Source organism: Rana temporaria, chromosome 1 (assembly GCF_905171775.1).
Source record: "Rana temporaria chromosome 1, aRanTem1.1, whole genome shotgun sequence".
Lineage (NCBI taxonomy): Eukaryota > Metazoa > Chordata > Amphibia > Anura > Ranidae > Rana > Rana temporaria.
Window position 1 is genome coordinate 1038934 of NC_053489.1, and position 24379 is coordinate 1063312.

General features: G+C 46.6%; 1 protein-coding gene across 2 annotated transcripts in view; it reads right to left on the minus strand.

Moving 5' to 3' along the window:
* Positions 1 to 1068: 1068 nt before the first annotated feature.
* Positions 1069 to 24379, minus strand: part of LOC120918721 (beta-1,4-galactosyltransferase galt-1-like) — a 32208-nt gene continuing 8897 nt past the window's right edge. Inside the window, exons 2-3 of one of the 2 annotated variants that reach the window (XM_040330476.1) lie at positions 10111 to 10312; positions 1069 to 2477 (exon numbers count right to left, since the gene is read on the minus strand). In XM_040330476.1, the coding sequence (XP_040186410.1) occupies positions 1190 to 2449 (1260 nt within the window). In that variant the 5' untranslated portion in view covers positions 2450 to 2477; positions 10111 to 10312 and the 3' untranslated portion in view covers positions 1069 to 1189. The remainder of the gene's footprint in view (positions 2478 to 10110; positions 10313 to 24379) is intronic. The other variant, XM_040330567.1, reaches the window with a different exon arrangement.

Genomic DNA, 24379 nt, shown 5'->3' on the forward strand with positions numbered 1-24379 from the left:
TTGATGGCACACTGGCAGCAATTGATGGCACACTGGCAGCAATTGATGGCACACTGGCAGCAATTGATGGCACACTGGCAGCAATTGATGGCACACTGGTTTATGTATGTCTTAGTGATTGATTAACATCACAACTTCATTGATTTGAAATTGATACCCTTATTTTTTGTATGATTTTTGCTTTTGCTCATCACTGCCACACACATGCAGCCATGCATTGCACGTGTGTGGCAGTAATAAGCAAAACTAAAAATCATACAAAAAAAAAAGCTATCAATGAAGTTGTGATGTGAATCAATCACTAAGACAATAAGACATACATAAACCATAATTTATGACACGGCATACATTGTCGTTTGGCAGGACTTTATGGGGACAATGTCTGCAGTCTCTGATCCTCTCTAGTATCATGTCTGCAGTCTCTTATCCTCTCTGGTATCATGTGCGCAGTCTCTGATCCTCTCTGGTATCATGTGCGCAGTCTCTGATTCCTCTCTGGTATCATGTGCGCAGTCTCTGATCCTCTCTAGTATCATGTCTGCAGTCTCTGATCCTCTCTGGTATCATGTCCGCAGTCTCTTATCCTCTCTGGTATCATGTGCGCAGTCTCTGATCCTCTCTGGTATCATGTGCGCAGTCTCTGATTCCTCTCTGGTATCATGTGCGCAGTCTCTGATCCTCTCTAGTATCATGTCTGCAGTCTCTGATCCTCTCTGGTATCATGTGCGCAGTCTCTGATCCTCTCTGGTATCATGTCCACAGTCTCTGATCCTCTCTGGAAATTTTCACTAATATGAGTCACAAATAGTGAAAAATGTTCATTGTTTTGGGAAATTTTGTTTAATAAATTAAAAAAAATTCTTGTAAGGCAACCTCACGTTTTCATTGTTTAACTATAACAAGTACTCGTACCAGTTGTCCAACAATGATATTTACTGCTTTTTATAAAGAAATACAATTGATTTTATGCAGTATTGAGTTTAGCCTTTTGGCCCGGCCCTCCAAAATATTTTTAGTTTCTCATGTGGCCCCATCGAAAAAATAATTGCCCACCCCTGATGTAGACCATTTACCTACAGTATGTCCATCCATTTTTATTTCATGTAACCTCTCTCCATCAATATTTTGTTTGCTAAAAATTCTGTTTGAAAATAAAAAGTTCCAGTTCTATACAGGATAGATAGAGGTCCTAGTGGAGGGGGAAAAGTTTCTGAACCACTCCATCCACCTTTGGCACTAAGGACGTATTGTATTTTCGCAGTATGTCATCCCAAATCTGGTCCTCTCTGGCGACGTCTTTCCCCCAGCTACCTTTACCGTGGAAAGTCGTGGCCATATTGTTTGGTACATTCGTAGAAGTTCCGTCATATTTTGGAGCATAATGGACGGAGGTCTCAAACACCTTCCTGGGGTTTACAATCATTTTACGTGGATTATGCATTGTCTGGTTAACACGATTTGGCAAGGCATGGCGGAGAATATTGACCCCGGGAACATGAGGCCACAGGTCAAATTTGGAGCTGTTGTCTGATGTAAGGAAGACGCGAGCTTCAAAGCGGAAGACACTTGTGTCCGGGAACTGTTTCTGAAGACTCTCCATCAGTGAAGACCAGTCCCGGTCTATAATCGGAAGAATAATTTCATCATGATCATTGAGGAGGACAAACTTACTTTTATACATGTTCCTGTATAGACAATCATTTAAGGCTGTAATTTGTCCAAAATATCCAATCTCAGCAGTGAGTCCTGGTGTGTATTTCCACATTTTTGATGTCCGAAGATGGCGGTCTATTGGCCATGGCACCACCTCTAGAGTTCCTTCATCAATGTAATGACGTAACACCTTATCTACATCCCGGGAACAGTTGGTTTTATAGATAGTGACTCGAGAGGCCCCCAGAATCTTGTACATCTCAATACTCTGGATCATCTGGAGGACATTGTTGTAGTTTCCATACAAAGTAGAGATACAGACGGTGAAATTGGAGGAGATTGTCTGTGGTTGGCGGTTCCTGACTTTAAAGAGGAGGTCCTGACTTGTGTTTGTGGAAATTATGGAAGAGAAAGACATATAAGTGTAATCACACCCAGAAGGTTCTGCACAAAGGAGACTCGCCATTCCATACGGGAACCCAAAGTTGTCTCTATGAAAATCTATTTGTGCCCTGACAAAGACGTTCTGATCGGGGGAACAACGGAAGATACAGTAGAGTTCTTTCACGGACAAATGGAGGATAGCGATGACCCGGACTAATTGGCCAAGTCTAGGCTCATAATACGGAGAGATGATAAATGTTCGATGATCCAGAGCTGTAATGGTGTCTGTGGCAATGGGAAGTTCCTGAGATCTCATCTTCTGTCTGATTTGTACATGGTAGGAGAAGAAAATCACAGCAACGCCCCCAAATATGGACAGTGTCCATAACATGTATCTTAAGAACATCCACATTCTGGTTCCATCAGGTGATCATCGCTGTCTGAAGACACGAGAAAGAGACAAACATCTTCAGTGGAATGTAAAATCTGTAACTCTAAATTAGAATGTAATGAAATCTACTAAACACACCATACTGCTGTACCGAGAACAGAGGAAGCAAATACATCAGTCTATGTACCAAAGGAACTTACACTCTAATGTCCCATCCCAGTCACACAGAGAACACACAGGCAGAGCACACACTACTCATAGAACACAAGAAAAATCGAATTCAAAGTAAAAAACGGCATTCAGAGCACACACTCCCCATAAAGTCCACCATCCTTGTGATTGACAGTAGCCAGCATGGATGGATTCCTTAGCTGCTTTTGGGCTGAATAGTGGAATCTACCCATTGCCGTCTGTTGTCAATCAAAAGGGAAGTGCACCTGATGGGAACTAGTTTCTCAAAGCTCCCTGTGACGGGAGGGCCCATGGAACCCAGAATCCCTTGGAAAGGTTGGCAAACCCTCGTTTAAGCTCCCCATGCACCATCCTGGCCCAGGGTGACTGAGAAAATATATCTTGGATTACTGAAAATGGGACAGTAATATTTATCCACAATATCTCCCAGGATAGATGTAAAGACTATTCTTGGTTTGTTTGATTCTGAACTCAACATGTTAGGTGAGAGAGCCGATCACATTGGCCTCTGTACAATGTAGGAGACGGGCCGACTCCTGCTGGAGATCCTGCTATTGTGAGAAGGTGTCCTGTGTTTATACTTATGATAATGTATCATCTACTGTGTGAAGCTCGGTGACAACAAGTCTGACCTATAGTGAAATCCTGATTAATCATAACAATGCGCAGGAGGGCGCAGAGTCTCATCGGCTGCTTTAAGGGGTTAGTTAATTAGCTCATGTTAATTTATGTTTCTGGTTACAGGTGTATTGTTAGAGTAATGTGAGCAGGAGGGGGGAACCTCCTCTTCTACTGTATATAAGACTTGTATTCTGGTTCTAATAAACAGTCCATGTTCAGCAAACAAACAAGTATTGTCTTGTTTGTTGTTGATAGTGGTTGGAATATCTGATATCTATATTCAGACTGGGAGGAAGCGGGATATGATGAAAGCACTCAAGCCGAGTATGGGATGTTTCATTACACTCCCTATCAGGCTTTGCCCACCTGACAACTCAACTCCACTGTGCCTGTTAGGTGGGCAGAGCCTGATGGGGAACTCTGAGAAACTAGTTCCCCATCAGGTGCGCCTCCTGTGTGATTGACAATGGACAGCAATAGGAGGGTTTCATAGGCACTATTGGGCTTTGTAACGGTCAGGGGTTAACGCCGTTACGATATTCCATTCCGCCAATCCAAGACAGCTTCCGACACGCCACAATCCAGCAGACAGGACCCATTGGATTTTCCCCCAGAATAACGAGACACAGCTCTGTTCTCTGGTTCCAAACAGACAGACTTTAATGGTAAAGTCAGGTTTCTTATATACAGTTACAAAGCATGCTGCAGTAAGAAAAGGGATAATGACACACTCCACCCACAACATCATACAATGGGTGATAATATATACATACAATGGGTGCTATATATATATATATATATATATATATATATATATATATATATATATAAAAATATATATATATTAGTGCTGTCAGTTAAACGCGCTATTAACGGCGTTAACGCAAACCCACGTTAACGCCGTCAATTTTTTTATCGCGCGATTAACGAGGCGGCGTTCGGGGGTTATACCGGGATGATGCCTGCAGCCGCAGGCATCATCCCGGTACCGTTGTTTAGAGCGGGCGATCGGCTATCCAAACATAACAACCGATGCGGCTAAAAGCCGCTCGGTTGTTATGCCGGAGGAGCGGGAGGGGACATCCCCCCCTCCCGCCGCCTTTCGCCGCTCTGACCGGGCCTCCCATCCCACCGGGAGACCCGATCCTCCATCCGGCGCCTTCTGTGTCCAGGCGGAGACTGACACTAAGCCGTAAGCGGCTTTGATTCAGTCTCCGCATTGAAACCACGGAAGCGACGTCATGACGTCACTTCCGGGTTTCTCGGCTGCCAATGGCGCCGGATTTAAAAAAGTACACAGTATTCAGAATCGCCGTTTTCGGCGATCTGAATACTTTGAAGTGCAAAGGAGGGCTCGGAGGTCTTTTAGACCCCCGATCCCTCCATAAAGAGTACCTGTCACCACCTATTGCTGTCACAAGGGATGTTTACATTCCTTGTGACAGCAATAAAAGTGATCAAAATGTAAAAAAAATAAAAAAACACAATTTAATATTATAAAAAAATAAAAAATAAATAAGAAAACAAAAAAAAAATTTTTGGCGCGATTAATCGTGAGTTAACTATGACATTAATCGCTTGACAGCACTAATATATATATATATATATAAATATATAAAAAATAAAGAAATAAAAAAAATACATAAAAAATATATACAGTGAGGAAAATAAGTATTTGAACACCCTGCTATTTTGCAAGTTCTCCCACTTGGAAATCATGGAGGGGTCTGAAATTGTTATCGTAGGTGCATGTCCACTGTGAGAGACATAATCAAAAAAAAAAATCCAGAAATCACAATGTATGATAACTATTTATTTGTATGATACAGCTGCAAATAAGTATTTGAACACCTGAGAAAATCAATGTTAATATTTGGTACAGTAGCCTTTGTTTGCAATTACAGAGGTCAAACGTTTCTTGTAGTTTTTCACCAGGTTTGCACACACTGGAGGAGGGATTTTGGCCCACTCCTCCACACAGATCTTCTCTAGATCAGTCAGGTTTCTGGGCTGTCGCTGAGAAACACGGAGTTTGAGCTCCCTCCAAAGATTCTCTATTGGGTTTAGGTCTGGAGACCTTGATATGCTTCTTACAGAGCCACTCCTTGGTTATCCTGGCTGTGTGCTTCGGGTCATTGTCATGTTGGAAGACCCAGCCTCGACCCATCTTCAAAGCTCTAACTGAGGGAAGGAGGTTGTTGCCCAAAATCTCGCAATACATGGCCCCGGTCATCCTCTCCTTAATACAGTGCAGTCGCCCTGTCCCATGTGCAGAAAAACACCCCCAAAGCATGATGCTACCACCCCCATGCTTCACAGTAGGGATGGTGTTCTTGGGATGGTACTCATCATTCTTCTTCCTCCAAACACGGTTAGTGGAATTATGACCAAAAAGTTTTATTTTGGTCTCATCTGACCACATGACTTTCTCCCATGACTCCTCTGGATCATCCAAATGGTCATTGGCAAACTTAAGACGGGCCTTGACATGTGCTGGTTTAAGCAGGGGAACCTTCCGTGCCATGCATGATTTCAGACCATGACGTCTTAGTGTATTACCAACAGTAACCTTGGAAACGGTGGTCCCAGCTCTTTTCAGGTCATTGACCAGCTCCTCCCGTGTAGTCCTGGGCTGATTTCTCACCTTTCTTAGGATCATTGAGACCCCACGAGGTGAGATTTTGCATGGAGCCCCAGTCCGAGGGAGATTGACAGTCATGTTTAGCTTCTTCCATTTTCTAATGATTGCTCCAACAGTGGACCTTTTTTCACCAATTTCCCCGTAGCCCTTTCCAGCCTTGTGGAGGTGTACAATTTTGTCTCTAGTGTCTTTGGACAGCTCTTTGGTCTTGGCCATGTTAGTAGTTGGATTCTTACTGATTGTATGGGGTGGACAGGTGTCTTTATGCAGCTAATGACCTCAAACAGGTGCATCTAATTTAGGATAATAAATGGAGTGGAGGTGGACATTTTAAAGGCAGACTAACAGGTCTTTGAGGGTCAGAATTCTAGCTGATAGACAGGTGTTCAAATACTTATTTGCAGCTGTATCATACAAATAAATAGTTAAAAAATCATAAATTGTGATTTCTGGAATTTTTTTTTTGGATTATGTCTCTCACAGTGGACATGCACCTACGATGACAATTTCAGACCCCTCCATGATTTCCAAGTGGGAGAACTTGCAAAATAGCAGGGTGTTCAAATACTTATTTTCCTCACTGTATATATAAAAAAAAAAAAGGGGGGGGTTGTCATCCGGGGCCCTGGGGACCTCCGGGCCCCTTACAGGTGTACTGCCTGTACCCCCCTGATGGCGGCCCTGCTGGTCAACATAAATGTGGTGCCATGGGCGTACACCTGCAGATAAGCTCCTCTCGTCAGGAACTGTGGGCCAGATTCAGGAATAATTACGGCGGCGTAACGTATCCCCTTTACGTTACGCCGCCGCAAGTTTTCGGCGTAAATGCTTGATTCACAAAGCACTTGCCTGTAAACTTGCGGCGGCGTAGCGTAAAGCCGTCCGGCGCAAGCCCGCCTAATTCAAATGGGGCGTGTACCATTTAAATTAGGCGCGTTCTTGCGCCGAACGTTCTGCGCATGCTCCGTTAGGAAATTTCCCGCTGTGCTTTGCGCGAAATTACGGCGCCCCGACGTGTTTTTTGAACGGCGACGTGCGTAACGTACTTTCGTATTCCCGGACGTCCTGAAATAGCAGGCTTAAGATTGCGACGGGAAAAACCGACTAGCGACGACGTAAGAGAATGCGACGAACGCGCGTAACTTCGTGGATCGCCGTAAACAGCTAATTTGCATACCCAACGCTGGAAAACGACGCAAACTCCACCCAGCGGCTGCCGCAAAATTACACCTACGATCCGAAGGCGTACAAAGCCGTACGCCTGTCGGATCTATGCCAAAAGCCGTCGTATCTTGGTTTGAGGATTCCAAATCAAGATACGACGCGGCAAATTTGAAAATACGCCGGCGTATCAGTAGATACGCCGGCGTATTTCTGCTGTGAATCTGGCCCTCAGTTCATTGGTTGTTGTATTTTTCATGTTGTTGTATTGTATTTAACTAACCCTGTCGGAAGGGTTTCCTGTATTGTCACTTCCTGTGTTGTCAAATCCTTATATGGTCATTTTCCTGTGTGGAGGTCACATCCTGTGACATCACTTCCTGATGGTAATTTCTTTTGTGAATTACGAATAAATATCTACAAAACAAGATACGACAGCATCTGGGATCGATCCGACAGGCGTACGTCTTAGTACGCCGTTGGATCGTAGATGCATTTTTTTAGCCGGCCGCGAATTCGTCGAAATTCCGCGTTGAGTATGCAAATTAGCTAGTTACGGCGATCCACGAACGTACGTCCGGCCGGCGCATTTTTTTACGCCGTTTGCCTTAGGCTTTTTCCGGCGTATAGTTACCCCTGCTATTACGAGGCGTACTCAATGTTAAGTATGGCCGTCGTTCCCGCTTAGAATTTAGAATTTTTCACGTCGTTTGCGTAAGTCGTTCGCGAATACGTCTGTACGTCATTTACGTTCACGTCAAATCCAATACGTCCTTGCAACGTAATTTGGAGCAATGCACACTGGGATTTTTTTATGGACGGCGCATGCGCCGTTCAAAAAAAACGTAAAAAGAAACGCGGGGTCAAGTCAAATTTAAATAAAACACGCCCCCAACATCCCCATTTGAATTACGCAAACTTACGCCGCAACACATACGTTACGCCGCCGTTAATAAGGGCGCAAGTTCTTTCTGAATACAGAACTTGCGCCCAAAGTTACAGCAGCGTAACGTATCGGACGGATAATTCGTCAATCACGTCAGGTCATCATATATTTACATAAAACACGCCCCCCTTCCACATTTTAATTACGCGCGCTTACGCCGGCCCCATTTACGCTACGCCGCCGCAACTTACGGAGCAAGTGCTTTGTGAATACTGCACTTGCTCCTGTAAGTTATGGCGGCGTAGCATAAATACGATACGCTGCGCCGCCGTATCATTGCGCGCCCCTACCTGAATCGACCCCAGTGTTTCTCAACTCCAGTCCTCAAGGCGCCCCAGCAGGTCATGATTTCTGGATTTCCCTCCTCAGATGAAACGGCTGTGGTAATTACTAAGGCAGTGAAACTGATCGAATCAGATGCGCAAAATAATGGAAAGCCTAAAAACATGACCTGTTTGGGCGCCTTGAGGACTGGAGTTGAGAAACACTGTATTAAAAGTCAGCAGCTGCAGTATTGGTAGCTGCTGACTTTTTTTTCTGGCGGGACTCTGCTTTAAGACCCTCTTCCTGATTGGCCGGGAGGAGAAGCAGAATGACAATAGCAAAAAATGTATTTTCTAATGTCACAGAAGTGGGTGAGATGGGGGGCAGTGCTCTGCACCCCAAGCCCACTTATTTTGAAGCCGGGAAAAAAAAAAACCCATAGAAATCCATGCGTCCGGTGCCCTGCATATAGATTAGGGGCACATGGAGATTAGGGGGGCCGCACCACTGCACCCCATATGAGTGGCCGCCACTGCCACAGAAGACAATTCATCAATAATTTGCCAATTGTTCTCTTGTTTTGGATCCAATCAATATACTGTCAGATTCTCAAAGGACTTACGATGGCGTATCTCAACGTACGCCGTCGTAAGTCCGAATGTGACCCGTCATATATATGCGCCTCAATCAGTTACGCATACATTTGGCCAAGATACGAGCGACGTAAGTCTCCTACGCCGTCGTATCTTGGGTGCATATTTACGCTGGCTGCAAGGGGCGCTTCCGTAAATTTACGCGGCGAATATGTAAATTATGTAGATACGCCGATTCACGAGCGTACTTGCGCCCGCTACGCCGTTTACGTTAGGCTCAGGCCTCGTACACACGAGGGGACATGTCCGATGAAAACGGTCCGCGGACCGTTTTTATCGGCCATGTCCCCTCGGAGATTTTGGTTTCATGGTTGTACACACCATCAAACCAAAATCCGCGCGGACAGAATACGCGGTGACGTGACGACGACTTGAAGGCGACGTGGCGACGTGCGCGAACCCGGAAGTCAAATGCTTCCACGCATGCGTCGAATCACTTCGACGTCATGCGCGGGTTCTCGGGCCAGCGGACATGTCCGATCGGTCATACTGAACATCGCACATGTCCGGCGGATATCCTTCCAGCGGACAAGTTACTTAGCATGCTAAGAAATTTTTGTCTGCCGGAAAACGGTCGGCTGGACAAATGTCCGCTGGAAAACGGTCCGGTCGGCCGTACAGACGACCGAACATGTCCGCGGAAACTGGTCCACAGACCATTTTCAGCGGACATGTGCGGTCGTGTGTACGAGGCCTTACGTAAAGTTACCCCTGCTATATGAGGCGCAGCCAATGCAAAGTATGGACGTCGGAACAAGCGTATCTTTTTACGTCGTTTACGTAAGTCGTACGTGAATGGGGATGTGCGTAGGTTACGTTCACGTCACAGGCATTGAGCCTGGCGTATCTTAGGGAGTAAATTCGACGTGATACTGAGCATGCCTGCGCATGCGCCGTACGATCGGCGCTTCATTTGCATGGGGTCACGGCTCATTTTAATAAAACACGCCCACCTCTTCCACATTTGAATTATGCGGGCTCACGCCGGCCGATTTACGCTACGCCGCCGCAACTTACGGAGCAAGTGCTTTGAGAATACAGCACTTGCCTGTCTAAGTTGCGGAGACGTAACGTAAATAGGATACGCTACGCCCGCACAAAGATACGCTCTTCTACGTGAATCTAGCCCCTGGTGTCTAAAGTTGTTAACTTGGGTTTGGTCAAAGTCCATCGGGAGTTCCTACTCGGGCTCGGAGGTACTTACATTTATTGGAGGATGTGATTTTATTGAGGGTGTAAATCCGGTGGAATCGGCGGATGAGCTTGAAATGTAGAAACGTATGAAATGAGCCAAACTGCGTGCAGAAATAATAGAAAGTAACGATTTAGAATCGGGCGTCTTTGCTGATTCCATCAACCGAGAATAAACGATTGGAGGCTTGAGTTCCTTCTTCTTGGATTTGTTTCTGAAACAGAGTAAGATGTAAGAAGTTTAAAGGAAGTTCTTGTCAGTGTAAAATTCACAAATGAATCTTATTCTGAAAATAAATAACATGTTAAGAGAGAGGAATGGGAGACGTCATACATGTAGGCAGGGTTGCTAACAAATTTAGTTTGCTAGGTGGTAACTAGCCTGGCTAATTGTTAGAGCGATCCACTGATTTGTGCCTAACTCTGGATTTGATGCACTTCCCTCTTCTGTCACTGGGTGGCAATGTCGCCTGTGGCATTAGAATGATAAGGACACATTGGGCCAGATTCAGAAAGAGATACGACGGCGTTTCTCCTGATACGCCGTTGTATCTCTGAGTTCCGTCCGTCGTATCTATGCGGCTGATTCATAGAATCAGGTTACGCATAGATATCCCTAAGATCCGACAGGTGTAAGTGACTTACACCGTCGGATCTTAGGCTGCAATCTCACGCTGGCCGCTAGGTGGCGCTTCCGTTTTTTTTTTTTACGCAAGGAATATGCAAATGAGCAGTTACGCCGATTCAGAAACGAACGACCGCCCGGCGCTTTTTTTTTTACGTTGTTTGCGCTTGGCTTTTTCCGGCTATAGCAGGGGTAAGTGCGGCGTATCCTATGTTAAGTATGGCCGTCGTTCCCGCGCCGAGTTTTGAATTATTTACGTTGTTTGCGTAAGTCGTTCTCGAATACGGCAGGACGTAATTTACGTAAACGTCTAAACCAATGACGTCCTTGCGACGTCATTTGGAGCAATGCACGCTGGGAAAATTTCCTGAAGGCGCATGCGCTGTTCGATCGGCGCGGGGACGCGCCTGATTTGAATAGTACACTCCCCCTAGCCGCGGAATTTTAATTCCGCCGGGGGATTTACGATACGCCGCCGCAAGTTTTGAGATGGGGGAAGAAGAGGTGAGCTACGGATGGGGGAAGGAGAGGTGAGATGCGAATGGGGGAAGAAAAGGTGAGATGTGGACGGGGGGAAGAAGAGGTGAGCTACGGACGGGGAAAGAAGAGGTGAGCTACGGACGGGGGAAGAAGAGGTGAGATGCAGACAGGGGAAGAAGAGGTGAGATGCGGACAGGGGAAGAAGAGGTGAGATACGGACAGGGGAAGAAGAGGTGAGATGCGGACGGGGGAAGAAGAGGTGAGCTACGGACGGGGGAAGAAGAGGTGAGATGCGGACGGGGGAAGAAGAGGTGAGATGCGGACGGGGGAAGGAGAGGTGAGCTATGGACGGGGGAAGAAGAGGTGAGCTACGGACGGGGGAAGAAGAGGTGAGATGCGGACGGGGGAAGAAGAGGTGAGCTACGGACGGGGGAAGAAGAGGTGAGCTACGGACGGGGGAAGAAGAGGTGAGATGCGGACGGTGGAAGAAGAGGTGAGCTACGGACGGGGGAAGAAGAGGTGAGATGCAGACAGGGGAAGAAGAGGTGAGATGCGGACGGGGGAAGAAGAGGTGAGCTACGGACGGGGGAAGAAGAGGTGAGATGCAGACAGGGGAAGAAGAGATGAGATGCGGATGGGGGGAAGAAGAGGTGAGCTACGGACGGGGGAAGGAGAGGTGAGCTACGGACGGGGGAAGGAGAGGTGAGCTACGGACGGGGGAAGAAGAGGTGAGATACGGACGGGGGAAGAAGAGGTGAGATGCGGACGGGGGAAGAAGAGGTGAGAGCGGACGAGGGGAGAAGAGGTGAGATGCGGACGGGGGAAGAAGAGGTGAGATGCGGACGGGGGAAGAAGAGGTGAGATGCGGACGGGGGAAGAAGAGGTGAGAGCGGACGGGGGAAGAAGAGGTGAGAGCGGACGGGGGAAGGAGAGGTGAGAGCGGACGGGGGAAGAAGAGGTGAGATGCGGACGGGGGAAGGAGAGGTGAGCTATGGACGGGGGAAGAAGAGGTGAGCTACGGACGGGGGAAGAAGAGGTGAGATGGGGACGGGGGAAGAAGAGGAGAGCTACGGACGGGGGAAGAAGAGGTGAGATGCGGACGGGGGAAGAAGAGGTGAGATGCGGACGGGGAAAGAAGAGGTGAGCTACGGACGGGGGAAGAAGAGGTGAGATGCGGACGGGGGAAGAAGAGGTGTGCTGCAGACAGGGGAAGAAGAGGTGAGATGCGGACGGGGGAAGAAGAGGTGAGCTGCGGATGGGGGGAAGAAGAGGTGAGATGCGGACGGGGGAAGAAGAGGTGAGATGCAGACAGGGGAAGAAGAGGTGAGATGCGGACGGGGGAAGAAGAGGTGAGCTGCGGATGGGGGGAAGAAGAGGTGAGATGCGGACGGGGGAAGAAGAGGTGAGATGCGGTCGGGGAAAGAAGAGGTGAGCAACGGACAGGAGAAGAAGAGGTGAGATGCGGACATGGGAAGAAGAGGTGAGATGTGGATGGGGGGAAGAAGAGGTGAGCTACGGACGGGGGAAGAAGAGGTGAGATGCGGACGGGGGAAGAAGAGGTGAGCTACGGACGGGGGAAGTAGAATTGAACTACAGATGTGGGGAAAGTTGAGGTGAGATGCGGACAGGGGAAGATGAGGTGAGATGCGGACGGGGGAAGAAGAGGTGAGCTACGGACGGGGGAAGAAGAGGTGAGATGCGGACGGGGGAAGAAGAGGTGAGCTACGGACGGGGGAAGAAGAGGTGAGATGCCGACGGGGGAAGAAAAGGTGAGCTACGGACGGGGGAAGAAGACGTGAGATGCGGACGGGGGAAGAAGAGGTGAGCTACGGACGGGAGAAGAAGAGGTGAGCTACGGACAGGAAAAGAAGAGGTGAGCTACGGATGGGGGGAAGAAGAGGTGAGATGCGGACGGGGGAAGAAGAGGTGTGCTGCAGATGGAGGAAAAAGAGGTGAGCTGTAAATGAGGGAAGAAAAGGTAAATAGTTAAGGGGTGGGGCCACCCGATGACGTCATCAGGTGACCCGCTCCTTGGGACGTCATCAACCAGGGCATGCTGGGTCAAAGATGACGGGTGGTCCCACCCCTTAGCTATTTAAGAACTGTCAGGTGCAGTGGCGGCCCGTCCATAGGGGGTGCCCGGGCGCCGCCCCTCATCCCCCAGTCAGTAAAAAAAAAAAAAAATTTAAACCTGTCCCTTTAAAAAAAAAAAAATCAAAAAAAGGGCCTTATATGTGCACTGTGTCCTCACGCGGGGCGCCGGGCACAGTGCAGAAAGAGTAGCGCCACGTCTGTGCAATCACGGGATTGCAGACGCGGCGCTAAATTGGAAGCCAAAATATGCCTTTGTGGCGTTCTCCATCGCGCCACTTGGACAGTATTGTTATCGCCGAGCGGATGCACACACTTTCAGTGTGCACCCGCTCGTCTCTGTGCTCGTTCCGACGTCACTGGAAAAACATGAAGTGACGTCGGGACTGCTCGAGCTCAGTCCGCCCGCCCGAGGAACAGGTAAGCTGAGCTAAGCCTGCCTGCCTGACATGTCTTCACCTCACCCCTTATGGAATACAAAGCATCGGCGGCCGCGACACAACACCCCACCAGCTTATACTAAGTATAAGCATCGGTCACAGCATCTTATCTCCCCCGCTTATTGAACGATTTTTTTTTATTCGACGGCCGGCACCCCCCCGTTCCGCCCCACCCGCTTATTCAAAGACGTTTTGCATGTAATATTCGGCTGCTGGCAAACCAACCTCAACCCCCCCTGCTTAATCCAATATTTTTTTTTTTTTATATTTATTATTCAGCAAAAAAAATGCCAGGCAACAACCCCCCCCCAATCAATGTTTTTTTTTTAGATTTAATATTATTAACAGTTAAGCTTATTAACTGTTTATTTATTATAGTTGATTCAATTTAGCAATAAGTGGGTAAATGAATTATAAAAAAAATTCAATAACCGGGCACCCGGTTATTGAAAACTTTTTTTATAATTCATTTACCCACTTATTAACAACACTTATTTTCTATGTAAAAATTCATTACAGGACAAATAGCGGCCGGTAACACTACCCCACCAGACCACCCCACCCCCCCCCCCCCCCCCAGTTATTAAAAAAAAAAAAAAAATTATACTTAATGTGCAGGGAAAATATCGGCCATCAACACCACACCACCCCCCGCTTGCAAATTGTCCTGCGACTTGGGACTGGAAAGTTGCAGGATAAGTTGGACCCGATGATTTCCAATGAGAACTGTTCATATCTGTGCAACTTTGAAGTAGTCCCTGCATTACTTTTGTCCCACTTTGATGTGACTTGAGGTCCATAGACCTCCAGAATACACAAAATCGCACCAAAAAATTGTGGCAGAATCTTGCGACTTTCAGGCTACTGCAGTCTGAAAGTTGCACAATTCTACTGCAATTTTGATGCGACTTAAAGCAATGCCTATGTATTCTGGAGGTCTACGGACCTCAAGTTGCATCAAAGTGGGACCAAAGTAATGCAGGGACTACTTCAAAGTTGCACAGATATGAACAGTTCTCATTGGAAATCATGGGGTACGACTTGTCATGCAACGTTTAAGTCCCAAGTCGCAGGACAAGTAATGCCTGCAGTCTCTGGTAATCTTGTGCAGTATGTCCGCAGTCTCTGGTAATCTTGTGCAGTATGTCCGCAGTCTCTGGTAATCTTTTGCAGTATGTCTGCAGTTTCTGGTAATCTCATGCAGTATGTCCGCAGTCTCTGGTAATCTTGTGCAGTATGTCCGCAGTCTCTGGTAATCCTGTGCAGTATGTCCGCAGTCTCTGGTAATCTTCTGCAGTATGTCCGCAGTCTCTGGTAATCCTGTGCAGTATGTCCGCAGTTTCTGATAATCTCCTGCAGTATGTCCGCAGTCTCTGTTTAATCTTTTGCAGTATGTCCGCAGTTTCTGATAATCTCCTGCAGTATGTCCGCAGTCTCTGGTAATCTTGTGCAGTATGTCCGCAGTTTCTGATAATCTCGTGCAATATGTCCGCAGTCTCTGGTAATCCTGTGCAGTATGTCCGCAGTCTCTGGTAATCCTGTGCAGTATGTCCGCAGTCTCTGGTAATCTTCTGCAGTATGTCCGCAGTCTCTGGTAATCCTGTGCAGTATGTCCGCAGTTTCTGATAATCTCGTGCAATATGTCCGCAGTCTCTGGTAATCCTGTGCAGTATGTCCGCAGTTTCTGATAATCTCCTGCAGTATGTCCGCAGTCTCTGTTTAATCTTTTGCAGTATGTCCGCAGTTTCTGATAATCTTGTGCAATATGTCCGCAGTCTCTGGTAATCTTGTGCAGTATGTCCGCAGTTTCTGATAATCTCGTGCAATATGTCCGCAGTCTCTGGTAATCCTGTGCAGTATGTCCGCAGTCTCTGGTAATCCTGTGCAGTATGTCCGCAGTCTCTGGTAATCTTCTGCAGTATGTCCGCAGTCTCTGGTAATCCTGTGCAGTATGTCCGCAGTTTCTGATAATCTCGTGCAATATGTCCGCAGTCTCTGGTAATCCTGTGCAGTATGTCCGCAGTTTCTGATAATCTCCTGCAGTATGTCCGCAGTCTCTGTTTAATCTTTTGCAGTATGTCCGCAGTTTCTGATAATCTTGTGCAATATGTCCGCAGTCTCTGGTAATCTTGTGCAGTATGTCCGCAGTCTCTGGTAATCTTGTGCAGTATGTCCGCAGTTTCTGATAATCTCCTGCAGTATGTCCGCAGTCTCTGGTAATCCTGTGCAGTATGTCCGCAGTTTCTGATAATCTCGTGCAATATGTCCGCAGTCTCTGGTAATCCTGTGCAGTATGTCCGCAGTTTCTGATAATCTCCTGCAGTATGTCCACAGTCTCTGTTTAATCTTTTGCAGTATGTCCGCAGTTTCTGATAATCTCGTGCAATATGTCCGCAGTCTCTGGTAATCTTGTGCAGTATGTCCGCAGTCTCTGGTAATCTTGTGCAGTATGTCCGCAGTCTCTGGTAATCTCGTGCAGTATGTCCGCAGTCTCTGGTAATCTCCTGCCCATTTCGAGTCCTTCATTACTGACAGTGTCATATTTTAGTTTGTTTGCACCGATCTGCAAGGCTGCGCTATATACCATGATTTGTGATGCTGGGGCTGTATACTCTGTGCTGTGACGCTGAGCTGTATACTCCTGACATTGAGTGGAAGCAAGTGGAATACAGGGGACGGAGCGGTGGATTCTATAAGGGGTGTGGCTTGTGAGAAGTTGGAGGGACCAAATGTGGAAGGGGGGGGTATTGCGCCCCCCCATCCTAAAACTTCAGCCGCCACTGGTCAGGTGGCAGAGGTGGAAGATGGCGGGAGCTTTCATCGGTGCAAGAGGTTGTTTTTTTTTTCAGGTTGACGGTGGCGACGTGATTCATGATGGATCTACACTGGGGGGACATTTTTTATTTATTTTTTATCTTTTTGTAGCACTACCCCCGAAGGAGTTGCTGGTTTGTTTTGGGTGGCACATTTACCTCGTGGCTCTTCCGAATTCCTAGGGGTGAATGGTGCATATAGCAGAAGTAAAGGAATGTCCGCAACAGGTGCTCTTTGCTGTGCTCTTTATAACCCAGCCGGGTAAAAACAATAAAACTTGTGGTGAGGAAAGTAAAGTTGAAGGAAGAAGGAGAACAGCAAATTCAGGCGTCATGATAGGGAAACAGTCCTGCTCCCCCGTGTAACACTTTTCTTCACCACTCCTGCCTGAGTGGGATTAGCATACCCGGACAGGCCTCTCTCACTGACCCGGACAGGCCTCTCTCACTGACCTGGCAGCCGGACTATCACTATAACCTTTGAGGAAAAGTCTCTGCCACAGACCCTCCTGGAATGAACGTCAGGGAGACACCTCTGCCACAGACCCTCTCTGATTGCAAATACGGTGGCAATCCTCCTTAGGTGAATTGCGCCTGGATCTCCTTCTTAACGTCGCCCAGGTACCGACTGACAGGTGATCAATCCCTCAGTGTCCGGCTACCTTGATCCCCGGTGGATTGTCGAGACCCTATTGGATCGCCAGCCTCTCATTGGCTCTCCTCAGATGGACTCCCCACCGAACAGCTATACCGCTTGGGATCTTCAAAAGTGGGAACCTAGTCGATCACTGGGTCCCAAATTTTTCCGGACCAACATGGTCCCGGAACCAGGAACACCACGTAGCACGCACGCCCCGGCCAGGTAGGCCACACCGCTGGGGCGCCGTGATGTGGTCACCCTAAAGGTGGGAGCCACACTGGAAGAAGACGACCCAGACTCCATGGCGTCTGTCCCATAAATACCCCTCCACCAGCATGCACAGCGAGGCTCAACCCTCCTGATTGGCTGCTGGGGAAGAGCACCCAAACCTTGACTCCACTGCTGCCATCTACTGCACTGGGGTGGAAATAACACCCCAGCACAACAGAATGAGCCCACAGCACAGGCAAGCTGAGACAGGGACCCAATTCGAACATTTTAACCAGATCAGAGTTTAACTAACACTCTGATCCCCCTCTCAATTTAAATAGCACCGGTACTTCGAAGTAACCAGGCGCTACATTTTAATAAAGGAATTGTCAAAAACTTGTGTTGTGTTTTTATCTACGTTTTTGGTGAATGAGTTGGGGTACTATGGGGTGGGCCAGGATCTGGGGGCCCCTTGTTAAAGGGGGCTTCCAGATACCAATAAGCCCCCTCGCCCGCAGACCTCCAAAACCACCGGGCCAGGGTTGTGGGGAAGAGGCCCTTGTCCCCATCAACAGTATTTAAAGTTTTTTTAGATAAGTCAAGTGTGTGTTTGCATGTTTTTTTGGGGATGTTGGGGTGAAGAGCAGGATTGCATGGCGGAAAATAAAATGTTTGCCTAGGGTCAAATCAATACTACAGACGGCCCTGACCTTACTAACCGATCCGTGACTGCTGCCCCTCTCTGCCAATCCCTTCACTCGCTTCCCCTACCCCACCGTATAAAATTCTAAATACTAACCACAAAGTACAAGGCCATCCACAACATCGACCCCCATCTACATCACCGACCTCATCTGCAGATATCACCCAAATCGTCCCCTCCGCTCCTCCCGGGACCTCCTGCTCTCTAGTTCCCCCTTATTACCTCCTCCCACGCTCGTCTCCAGGACTTCTCCAGAGCCCCCCCTCATCCTCTGAAACTCCCTGCCCCGGTATGTCCGGCCAGCTCCCCACCCTGGCTGTCGGCCTTTGGGCAATCTTTGAAAACAAATTTTTGTCATAGAAGCCAACCGCGCCTCTCCACCTGAGAACTGTACTTGCGTCACCTCCATAGGATCATCCCCTGCAGCCAATACCTTGCGTAGCATGAGAACCGCCCTCCCATTCCTTCTGCATTGCACTGTATTGTAATTCTACTGTCAAATCCTGTATCATCATAATAATAATAATAATAATAATAAATAAATAATAATAAATTAAACAATAATAAATAAATAATAATAAAATGGCCACTTAGAGGACGTACATGTACGTGCCTGTGCCCAGCCGTGCCATTCTGCCAACGTAAATGTGCAGGACCTGGGTCCCCAAACACTCCCCTGGGGCAGGACCCGGGTCCCCAAACACTCCCCCTGGGGCAGGACCCGGGTCCCCAAACACTCCCCTGGGGCAGGACCCGGGTCCCCAAACACTCCCCCTGGGGCAGGACCCGGGTCCCCAAACACTCCCCTGGGGCAGGACACGGGTCCCCAAACACTCCCCTGGGGCAGGACCCGGGTCCCCAAACACTCCCCTGGGGCAAGACCCGGGTCCCCAAACACTCCCCTGGGACAGGACCCGGGTCCCCAAACACTCCCCTGGGGCAAGACCCGGGTCCCCAAACACTCCCCTGGGGCAGGACCCGGGTCCCCAAACACTTTTTATGACAATAACTTGCTTATTAACTAGGGCTGTGCAAATTAACTTTTAATTAATCGATTAATCTTAAATTTTTTTGATCGATTAAAATTCTTTTGATTGGTACTCACCTCTCCGCCGGCTTCTGGGCCTTCAGGGAGTTCCGTCGGAGATCCGGTGACGTCACGGACACCGGCGGGGCTTGCCGTGTCCATCTGAAGGGCTCCTTTGCTGTGCCTTCATATCTGCATGCCGGCGGGACCTTACTATCTGCCACACACAAGGGCTGTTACACTTCCCTCTATCACTTCCCTCTATCACTTCCCTCTATCACTCCCCTCTATCACTCCCCTCTATCACTTCCCTCTATCACTTCCCTCTATCACTTCCCTCTATCACTCCCCTCTATCACTCCCCTCTATCACTTCCCTCTATCACTTCCCTTCTATCACTTCCCTCTATCACTTCTCCCTATCACTTCCCTCTATCACTTCCCTCTATCACTTCCCTTCTATCACTTCCCTTCTATCACTTCCCTCTATCACTTCTCCCTATCACTTCCCTCTATCACTTCCCTCTATCACTTCCCTCTATCACTTCCCTTCTATCACTTCCCTCTATCACTTCTCCCTATCACTTCCCTCTATCACTTCCCTTCTATCACTTCCCTCTATCACTTCCCTCTATCACTTCCCTCTATCACTCCCCTCTATCACTTCCCTCTATCACTTCCCTTCTATCACTTCCCTCTATCACTTCTCCCTATCACTTCCCTCTATCACTTCCCTTCTATCACTTCCCTCTATCACTTCTCCCTATCACTTCCCTCTATCACTTCCCTTCTATCACTTCCCTCTATCACTTCTCCCTATCACTTCCCTCTATCACTTCCCTTCTATCACTTCCCTCTATCACTTCCCTCTATCACTTCCCTCTATCACTCCCCTCTATCACTTCCCTCTATCACTTCCCTTCTATCACTTCCCTCTATCACTTCTCCCTATCACTTCCCTCTATCACTTCCCTCTATCACTTCCCTTCTATCACTTCCCTTCTATCACTTCCCTCTATCACTTCTCCCTATCACTTCTCCCTATCACTTCCCTCTATCACTTCCCTCTATCACTTCCCTCTATCACTTCCCTTCTATCACTTCCCTTCTATCACTTCCCTCTATCACTTCTCCCTATCACTTCCCTCTATCACTTCCCTCTATCACTTCCCTCTATCACTTCCCTCTATCACTTCCCTTCTATCACTTCCCTCTATCACTTCTCCCTATCACTTCCCTCTATCACTTCCCTTCTATCACTTCCCTCTATCACTTCCCTCTATCACTTCCCTCTATCACTTCTCCCTATCACTTCCCTTCTATCACTTCCCTTCTATCACTTCCCTCTATCACTTCTCCCTATCACTTCCCTCTATCACTTCCCTTCTATCACTTCCCTCTATCACTTCCCTTCTATCACTTCCCTCTATCACTTCCCTCTATCACTTCCCTCTATCACTTCCCTCTATCACTCCCCTCTATCACTCCCCTCTATCACTCCCCTCTATCACTCCCCTCTATCACTTCCCTCTATCACTCCCCTCTATCACTTCCCTCTATCACTTCCCTCTATCACTTCCCTCTATCACTTCCCTTCTATCACTTCCCTCTATCACTTCCCTCTATCACTTCCCTCTATCAACCTGGGATTCTACAACCATCCCCTGGGAGTTGTGATAGTTCCCTTCACGGGACATCTACATGCCGACGCACTGATGTTAACCTCTCCTCATCTGGATTCAGCAGTGGTATCGTTGTACACATTTTTATACCAGTATCATACTTAGCTACATGTTTTTATGACTGCTTTTGGTACCGTTTGGTATTACTCGCACCATTTTTACAGTTTATGTAGCTACATCGATTTTTGGCCAGATTCACGTAGCGCAGCGGATCTATAGATCCGCTCGATCTACGTGATTTAAGATCCGCTCCCGCAAGTTTGAGAGGCAAGTGGGTAATTCACAAAACACTTACCTCCAAACTTGCGGCGGCGGATCCTAAATCCCCCGGCGGAATTCAAATTCCGCGGCTAGGGGGAGTGTACTATTTAAATCAGGCGCGTTCCCGCGCCGATTTAAATGCACAGGCGCCGTCCTGCGAAATTTCCCGGCGTGCATTGCTCCCACTGACGTCGCTAGGACGCTTACGTAAACGATGTCCGTCCGTATTCTAGAACGAGTTACGCAAACGACGTTAAAAAATTTAAATTCGACGCGGGAACGTCGGCTATACTTAACATTGGCTGCGCCTGATAAAAGCAGGGGTAAGTATACGACGGGTACGCCGCTACGGAAACGTCGTAAGAACACTGCGACGGGTCCGCGTACGTTCGTGAATTTGCGTATCTCGCTGATTTACATATTATTTATCGTAAATCAGCGGGAACGCCCCCGGCGCCATTTTTAAATGGAAAAAAAGATCCGACAGTGTAACACATTATAACACTGTCAGATCTTAGCCCTATCTATGCGTATGTGATTCTATGAACCAGGCGCATAGATAGGACCGGTGTAAGTCAGAGATACGATGGGGGATCAGGAGATATCAGGAGATAATACACCGGAGTATCTCTTTGTGAATCTGGCCCTTTATCTCCAGTGCAATATTTATTTTGTTACCTACTTGAAGACTATAAAAGTTGTAATGCTATTCCCATCGAGCGCGGCGTTTGTGTGTTCTTTGTATCCTGCTATCCATTTTTCCAGTGGTTGGTAGCTGCACTGGGAATCGGCCTGCCAGGAGATCAGCTAAAAGTAGTTGGATCTGTATGTGCGCTATAATTAATCGAAATTAGTCGATTAATCGATTAAAAATAAAAAAGATTAATCGAACAGAAAAATTTTGATCAGTAACAGTCCTATTATTACCCCTTAAAATTTACACTTTTGATTTTTCATGATCGTGTCCCATAGACTTTGACGACGTTCGAACAAATTTTTTGTCCTGTTCGGCAAGTTCTGGTGCAAACCGGGGGGGGTGTTTGGCTCGTCCTTACTGGTCAGCTCCCCACCCTGTCGGCCTTTGGGCAATTTTTGAAAACTCATTCCGTCAGAGAAGCCAACCGCGCCTCCACCTGAGAACCCAACTTGCGTCACCTCCATAGGATCGTCCCCTGCAGCCAATACCTTGTGTAGCATGAGAACCGCCCTCCCATTCCTTCTGCATTGCGCTGTATTGTAATTCTACTGTCAAATCCTGTATCATCATCATAATTAATAATTATAATAATAATAAATAATAATAATACTAATATTAATACTAATAATAATAAAAAATAATAAATAATAATAATAATAATAAATAATAATAATAATAATAATAATAAATAACAATAATAATAATAATAATAATAATAATAATAATAATTAATAATAATAATAATAACAGCAATAAATAATAATATTAATTAATAATAATAATAATAATAAAAAATAATAATAATAATAATAATAATAATAATAATAAAAAATAATAATAATAATAATAATAATAATAATAAAAAATTATAATAATAATAATAATAATAATAATAATAATAATAATAATAACAGCAATAAATAATAATAACAGCAATAAATAATAATAATAATAAATAATAATAATTAATAATAATAATAAATAATAATAATAAAAAATAATAATAATAATAATAATAATAATAATAATAAAAAATAATAATAATAATAATAATAATAATAATAATAATAATAATAATAAAATAATAAATAATAATAAATAATAAATAATAAATAATAATAATAAATAATAATAATTAATAATAATAATAATAATAATAATAATAATAATAATTAATAATAATAATAATTAATAATAATAATAACAGCAATAAATAATAATAATAATAATAACAGCAGCAATAAATAATAATAATAATAATAATAATAATAATAATAATAATAATAAATAAATAAAATAATAATAATAATAATAATAATACTATTAATAATACTAATAATAATAATAATAATAATAATAATAATATGTCAGACAGACTCCTCCGGAGCATTCCATTATGGTCTATAATACACCTGTATATACAGTATACACTCACCGGACACTTTATTGGGTACGCCTGTTCAGTTTCTTGCTAATCAGCCAATCACACGGCAGCAAGTCAATGCATTTAGGCATGTAGACGCGGTGGAGACGACTTGCTGAAGTTACAAACCGAGCCTCAGATTGGGGGAAGAAAAGGGATGGAAGTGACTTTGAACGGGGGATGGTTGTTAGTGGCAGGCGGGCCGGTCTGAGTATTTCTGGGATTTTCACACACAACCGTCTCACGGGGATTACAGAGAATAGTGGGGAAAAAAGAGAAAATATCCAGTGAGCGGCAGTTGTGTGGTGGAAAATGCCTTGTTGAGGTCAGAGGAGAATGGGGCAGACTGGTTCCAGAGGATAGAAAGACAACAGTAACTCAAAACAACACTTGTTACACCCGAGATATGCAGAATATCGTCTTTGAACACACAACACACCCAACCTTGAAGCAGATGGGCTACAGCAGCAGAAGACCACACCGGGTGCCACTCCTGTCAGCTAAGAACAGGAAACCGAGGCTACAATTGGCACAGGATCATCAACATTGGACAATAGAAGAAAAACGTTGCCTGGTCTGATGAGTCTGGATTTCAGCTCCGACATTCAGATGGTGGGGTCAGAATTTGGTGCATGGATCCATCCTGCCTTTTATCACTTGGTCAGGCTGATGGTGGGGGTGTAATGGTGTGGGGGATGAGGTATCCCTGGTTCAGGCTGGTGGTGGGGGGTGTAATGGTGTGGGGGATGGGATATCACCGGTTCAGGCTGGTGGTGGGGGTGTGGGGGGATGGGATATCACCGGTTCAGGCTGGAGGTGGGGGTGTAATGGTGTGGGGGATGGGGTATCCCCGGTTCAGGCTGGTGGTGGGGGTGTGGTGGTGTGGGGGATGGGATATCACCGGTTCAGGCTGGTGGTGGGGGTGTGGTGGTGTGGGGGATGGGATATCACCGGTTCAGGCTGGTGGTGGAGGTGTAATGGTGTGGAGGATGGGGTATCACCGGTTCAGGCTGGTGGTGGGGGTGTAATGGTGTGGGGGATGGGGTATCACCGGTTCAGGCTGGTGGTGGGGGTGTAATGGTGTGGGGGATGGGGTATCACCGGTTCAGGCTGGTGGTGAGGGTGTAATGGTGTGGGGGATGGGGTATCACCGGTTCAGGCTGGTGGTGGTGGGGGTGTAATGGTGTGGGG